The 7539-nt window shown below is 36.1% G+C and overlaps 1 protein-coding gene across 1 annotated transcript; it reads right to left on the reverse strand.

Annotated features, from left to right (window-relative positions):
- Positions 1-1092: 1092 nt before the first annotated feature.
- Positions 1093-5292, reverse strand: LOC111793775 (pectin acetylesterase 10). The gene is made up of 12 exons (XM_023675810.2): positions 4768-5292; positions 4399-4481; positions 4087-4216; positions 3920-3993; positions 3644-3730; positions 3448-3572; positions 3285-3345; positions 2185-2238; positions 1998-2075; positions 1800-1905; positions 1570-1715; positions 1093-1485 (listed from the first exon to the last, which is right to left on the reverse strand). Exons 1-12 carry the CDS (start codon positions 4952-4954, stop codon positions 1372-1374), a joined length of 1245 nt encoding a protein of 414 aa, XP_023531578.2. The 5' UTR covers positions 4955-5292; the 3' UTR covers positions 1093-1371.
- Positions 5293-7539: the final 2247 nt, after the last annotated feature.

Here is a 7539-nt window from a genome sequence, read left to right on the forward strand (position 1 = left end):
AAAGTCATGGATTTCCAGGTTTAATTCAACATAAAAAAATATATATAAATAATATAGTTTTTTTGAACCTACTGCCCTATCATGATTTATTTTGACTTTCATGGCCTTTACAGTGTTCACCGTTATCGTGCATGAGAGCTTTACCTTTACTTGAAAAATGTAAGAGTAACACATGAGTTAAGTATTTTAAGAAATATTCCATAAGTCACCATACTGTTGGGTTAGCCATGCAATCATACACATAACATGATTGAGACCTATTTTAAAACCGTCACATGGTTTTAGACTCTTTCAAGTTCCGGGTAGGGTTGAATATGTGGTACTTCTCCACACATGGACCAACCAGGCGGGCTCGTACACATATCCCCTGGGCCAGACATGGTTGGGCTTAACGTGTTATACATCGCCAGATGCCATATAAAAGAAAAGACCCACATAATATCATGATAAACATGAATATCGAAGGTATGCGTATGTACTAACATAATATAACGGAGAAGTATCCCGATGCACATGATAATTTTCATTCATAACATAACATATATTTCATTTCCTTTCTCATTTCCCCTACAACATATTTCATATATGCATCATATATACATAGCAAACATCCGGTAATCTATCCCATAACTTTACATCGTAAGACATAACATTTCATTTCATTCATAACATAATGTAATGGATATCATATGATGACAATACAAAGAGCATATAAGCATCACATAATTAATATGGTACACGTAGGAGTCACAGGACATGCACCATCATACATCAATCAATTTGTTAACTCTAACAGTAAGGTCAAAGGACATGCACCATCATACATCAATCAATTTGTTAACTCTAACAGTAAGGTCAATTAACTGATTAGTTTAAGTCCGATTCTTTTCTTTGAAATCCAAGTAAACCTATATGAGCCCATGATATCATTTTCAAATTCAAACTTCTCCAAAATTATTTATCTAATTTACAATGGTCCATATGTTAGATTTCACGCGATGGGTTTACCGTTCTTTTCTTTTAATTATGTTCAAAGTAATTTAATTCATTAAAAAAAAAAATCAAGTAGATAATTAATTCATAAACAAACAATAAGTAAAAAGATTTAAAATACATTAACTAGAAAGTAATTGAGCATACATATATTGATTCCAACTACATTTAAATTACTAAAGGAACAAACCCAACCTTTCTTCTATCTTCAAACAAACAAACAAACAAAGCTTGCAGGAGGACTGCAAATCTATCTTCATCTCCTTTCTCTTCTTTATTCACTTCTTAATCAAATCGCAATACGACTTTTCCTTCGACGACGATGTCGAGAGGGAAAAAAAATATGATATGCAGATGTGAAGAAGCCAACCCTTGGGGCTACCCGCTTCTAAAAACCAGATGGTGGCAACTCCTGTCACAAGGATACGCGCAATCGACCGCTTTCACAGTTGCTCGGTCGAAGTACCAGTCTCCTACAGCCAGAGCAATTGGCTGCACAATCACATTCATCAACATGTTAGAGATAGATACTCAAACTCACCTCCTTTTCGAATCATTCATGCCATATTATCTCACCTTGTTTCCGATGACGGGGGAATTGTCGCTGAACCACGTATCCTGTCGCTCGGTTTGGCAGTGAGCAAAACATGAATTAATAAACAATCCATTTTTGTAAGATTTTGAGAAATCCCTTACAGCATTCAACATTTGGTTCCTGAATCCTGTTGACAGAAACGTAGCCACAAATGCTTGTTTCAAACCCAGAACAATCGATAGCTTCATCAAATCTATTCAGAGAAACTTACCTTGAAGAAATTGAATCTGAGGTTGGTTACATTTTGCATGATTCAGCCTACAATCATGCCAATACCCGGCCGGGTCGAGGGAAGGTGGGGCAAGACTAGATTGTATCTGTTTAGCAGCAAGAGAAACAGATCGTACCATCGGAACTCGATCGACCCGGGTTTAAAATAAACATTCTCACCACAGGAAAATATACCTACCTGCCAGGAATCGTATGCTGCGTTGACAAGAAACAGTGGCGTTTTGATTCCAGCGATTATGTTTTGTGGGAAGAAACACTGAATAATTATCGAAGGTTTAGCACGATTCATCAACGTATCGATGGCAGCTTAGAACATGAAGTTCTAAATATATTGGGACTGGTAAATTAGATATCGAAAGACTTACCGAAGTTGGATCGAGATGGTTTGTACAAAAGGATGGCAGATTCCTTTTAGCTCCCTGCAACAATTAAGCTCAAATAAAAAAGCATAACCATTTCATAGTGAAGGAAGACAGTGTTTCTATAAGCTAATACTCATTATCCTCATTATCCTAACGGATGGAAGAATACGTGCTAGATCCGTTTTTAACCCGATGCTAGGTTAGGCACATTTCAACTTATCTCATACGACAATAGTGTGCTTGAACATTTGGTGATCAAACAAACTCGTAAAATTATAACACCCGTTGTGGCAACCATAAGTTTGAACTCAATCCCTCGTGTTCCTTCACTATCCCGCTTCCCGGGATGGTTGATGACGACAATTACTACTTCCAACTTCACAAAACGTCCTGATTTCAATATTGAATTATCCTCCTCTGTGTTTCCAAAATCTAACTCAAATAGGATAGCTTAAATGGTCTACAAGAGGAAGAGCTCAAAGAGATATAAAGAATGTATGACTCCTAATGTAAGGGCCCAAGCTCATCGCTAGCAGATATTATCCTTTTCCGACTTTCCCGCAAAGTTTTAAAACGCGTCTACTAGGGAGAGGTTTTCACACCCTTATAAAGAATGTTTTGTTCTCCTCCCCAATCGATGTGAGATCTCACAATTCACCCCCTCCAAGGCCTAGCGTCTTCGCTGGCACTCGTTCCATTCTCCAATCGATGTGGGACCGCCCAATCCACCCCCCTTTGGGGCCTAACGTCCTTACTAGCACACTGCCTCGTGTCCACCCCCGGGACTCTTCGCTAGCACATCACCCAGTGTCTAGCTCTAATACCATTTGTAACAGCCCAAGCCTAATGCTAGCAGATATTGTACTCTTTGGGCTTTCCCTTTTGGGGAACCCCCTCAAGGTTTTTAAAACGTGTCTACTAGGGTGAAGTTTCAACACCCTTATAAAGGATACTTCATTCTTCTCTCCAACCAATGTGGGATCTCACACTTAACTTCAAGTGTACTACTCCTCAAGGGGAGTTATTGAGGGTTACTTTTTAATATTACTAAACTGATTGATAGAACAAGAAAATATGAACCGCTAAATTGAATAATTTTGTACCTGATAGCTCACCACACCACCAAATAAGTTCCTAATAGAATGCCCACCAGATATATCAGCCCTGCAGTTCCATGAACAACCAATGAATACTAGAAGCATCTAATATTAAGCCATGGCTATTGATCTTTTAAAACAGCTATCGGTAACGTTCAAGAGCATTTACACGTCAAGGAATAGTCCAGCATCACTCAGACACTTCACTTTAGTATTACTAGGAAACAAGCCTCGAAACTCATCACAGTGTAGAATTGATGCCAAACCTCCCGCTGAGCAGCCAGAAAGCAAGGCCTGAAACATGAACGTGATGAATCAGAATCAATGAATAAGCAAGCATCGATAATGTGGCTAGTAAACTAGACCTGTTTCGCAAATCGCATTCCCTTGGCCCTCAATTCTTCCATTGCAGCCAACCAAATCCGCTGTCCTCTAAATTGCAACTGTTCAGCCTATAAAAGTTCAAGTGGGGAAAGGATTTATGTCATTTTTAAGCCTTAATATCTTGTTATTGTTACAAGGGTAAGCAGAAAAACACTAAAGCAGCTTTCGAACCGCAGTGGGCAACGATAGCACGGCAGTCCCTGATCTATGTCTAGACCATCTAGAGAGATAGATATGTAAATAAATATTTCACAAACCTTGTTCTCAGAATCCCCAGTGAACGAGGCGCCATCACAGTAACGAACCTTTACTCTGTTCCAGTTAAAAAAATCTAGAATCCAAAGAAGAACATTGTAATTGTTCCTGTATCAAACATGACGAAAAATAAAGATTATACAAAAAAAATCAAGAGAAAGAAAGAAACCAGGATTTTCTTCAGCTTTGTTGCTCAGAATTCCTGTAAATGGTATTTGCTTCTCCATAAATCTCGACGATCCACGCCTCGTATTCTTCCGGTAGACACAATTCCTTCTATTATTACACCATCCACCCCCCTGCCAAAATTGAGATACCAAGTTTCAACATCACAGCCAACATTAAGATCCTGATCCTGAGCATATTGGTATAATGTCCCATCTTGGAAATTGAAGATTTTAAGATACTAATAGTTCTTGTTCAATATTCAGAGTCCAGAGAGGTTCAAAAGTTTCAAAATCAAGAATCCTAAGCATATTACCTCCAATTGCACAAGCCAGCTATTAGCTCCCGACCCATATCCACGGTGCAAGTGATATCCAGGCAATGTGCCATCCAAACAGACTGCACAGGGCAAAGAACAAACACATACACACACACACACACACACACACAATAAAGAGAAGTTAATGAATATTTTGAAATCATCACTACAAAAGGAATAAAAAAAGGTAGCTGATAAAGAATAGGAAGAGGGTAAAGTAGAATGCAAGCAAAGGATATAGAATAAATCTGACAAAGATGTCCTCAAATATCACTCCAGCAAGACAAGAACAAGAACCGGCAAATCAAAACCCCATCAACAAATCTAAAATAGGCAAGGCAAAAAAGGGTGGAATAAGAAGGGGACCTGCTCGTTTTGCATCAGCTCCATAAATGAGAGTGAGAGGCACCATGAGAGGAGTAGCGGTGACAGCAAAGGAAGCTTCATAAGAATCAAAGAGCGATGAATCAGAGAGATTAAATGGGTAAAAGGCATGAACCCATTTGGTAAAAGCCATTGATAAGAGAAACCCAAGAAGCAAAAGCTTAGCCATGGCTCTGCTGCTCTGTTCCTTCCCTGGTAAGAAGAGAGCAAAAAGAGGAAGAAATGGGGAAAGCAAAAAAGCGGAAAAGAGCAAAGGGTGAGTAGAAGAAGAGCGGGAAAAGGGGGTTTGAAAGCAAGCCGCGTGAAGCTGGGAAATGATTGAGATGAAAAGGTTTAGGGTTTAGAAAACAGAGGAAAACAGAGGAAAATGCAGGTGGAGAAGCGGAGAAGCGGAGAAGGAAGGGAAGGGGAGAAGACGAGAGATTAGCGGAGGAAGAAGGTTTGCCGGGGTTTTATGACGACCGGCACGCCTGGAATCTCATGCATTCCAAAGGATTTTTAGCTTTGGCGGAGGGTAAAGCTAAAAGCACCAGCGGGTAAAGCACCGGATGTCACAAACAATTCCTGACCGTGGGATCGGAAGAGCCAATACCATACGCCACCACACAACGACACACACACTCATTCCGTCATCGGTGACGTCGGTGGAATACTATTTACCAACAATATTTACACACAAATAATAAATTAATTAATTCAAGTACTGTTTTTTTTTTAAAAAAAATCTTAAATTTTGCTGTATTTAATTACTTTCATGAAACTAAAAAATTTGTACGTTAAAAAGAATTAAAACTAAACACCTTAAATTTATATTATTTCAATTCAATCTTAACAAAATTATAACAAATCATAAACAGAATTATATATATATATATATATATATATTTCAATTCAAGTTTGATGGGTCGATTTCACGTGCCCAACTCCTTGCCTCGAACATATATTTGGTCCAAAGTTAAGTTTGGATCTATAAGAGCTCATCGAGTCCGGTTGACATATTTTGAAGGCTAAATTAACAAAAAATATTTTTAAACTAAAAATACTTCTAATTTAAAAAATACCTTAAATAATATTTTTTAAAATTTTTAACTTTAAGAATTTTATTGAAAATATTAAAAAAAATAAAATACAAAATTTTTAAATATTTTTAAATATTGTGTCAAAGTATATAAATAAGTGGGCGATAAGTGAAGTGAGAAACAGGGAATCACATGATAACAGCCGTGAAGTCCGCCGCATACAATAAATTATAGTGTCTGTCTCGCACTCAGCCTCCTTTTCTTTTTCTTTTTTAATAAAATAATAATAATAATAATAATAATAATAATAATTTTATAATTAAAAAAAAGTTGTAGGAGACCACTGTCTGGATTGGATTCTTCCTGGCACGTAATTAAATAAAATAAAAATAAAATAAAATAATGTTGTAATTTATGTAAGATCCAATCTCCCGTTTGCCTTAATATTTTCAGACCAGAAAAATGCAATATTATATTTACCATAACAAACCAATATTCCAAATAATTATTTTCACGTGTTTATTGCTTCCATTTACATCTACCGCTACTTCTTTTTTCTTTTTTTTTTTTTACTTATTTATTTATTTTCCATTTTTAAATAAATAATAGTTAAATAAGTCATTAAATTTTTTTTAAAGAATTTTCATAAAATTTACCAGTCACTACAAAATTGTAAGTAATGTCTAATGTGTAACGTCATTCGCGACGTTACTGTTAGCTAATTTTAAAATTTTTATTGTAACGAAGACATATAAAATTAATCTTTGAGTGATATGCCATGACATATTTTAACTTCATCTGAATAAGAAGAAAGTCGATAATTAAATTCAAATATTAAATTTGTGAATTTTGTTGAGTTGAATTAAGAAAATCTTTTAAATTAATTCGAAATTTAATATGGGTTGAACTGATGACTTGAATGGATGACTAACGTCAAATATTCATAATATTCTTAACAAATCAGTTACAAAGTGTCTCAGCAGAATGAACTCGTGTCTCAATTATTTGATTTTGAAACGAAAAAAAAAAAAAAAAAAAAAAAAAAAAAAAAAAAAAAAAAAAAAGTCAATATCAAGGAAGTGCCAACGTTAGAGAGTCCAATCCACCGACATATGCCTTTGTTTGTACTCATTAACCTTCACATATGCCTTTGTCTTCTTCTCTGGCTGGCCACTACAATTCCTTGACCCAGGCGTGTCTAACTACGGTCTTGTTTATGTAGTTCCAAATGAAAGTTGGTGATCTTCTAATAACCAATCAATGGAGATAAGAATGAGATTCCTTTCATGCTTTTGTTTTATTAGCACGGTTAGACGAACACAACTCTTCACAATGGTATGATATTGTCTACTTTCAGCATAAGTTTTGTTGACTTTGCTCTTGAGTTCCCGAAAGGCCTTGTACTAATGGAGATAGTATTCCTAAATTATAAATTCATGATCATCCCCTAAATTAGTGGGACTTTCATCATCCAAAACACTTGCCTTCAATGCTAACAAAATATCTTTTTATGTTGTTTTCATCTGCGTGCGGTCTGCCACCTTTTCAGTATTTACCATCATCTGTGTATGGAAATTTTAACTCTACTTAAAAAATATAAAGGTAGTACGTGATTTGAGTATTTTAAGAAATACTCAATAAGTCATGTAATGTTGGAGTTAGTAATGCAATCACAAACATAACATGATTAGAACCTATCTTTTAAAACCATAACATGACCTAATGCTCTTTCCAG

The sequence above is a fragment of the Cucurbita pepo genome, chromosome 4 (assembly GCF_057944985.1).
Source record: "Cucurbita pepo subsp. pepo isolate OVF chromosome 4, ASM5794498v1, whole genome shotgun sequence".
In the NCBI taxonomy this organism is placed as follows: domain Eukaryota; kingdom Viridiplantae; phylum Streptophyta; class Magnoliopsida; order Cucurbitales; family Cucurbitaceae; genus Cucurbita; species Cucurbita pepo.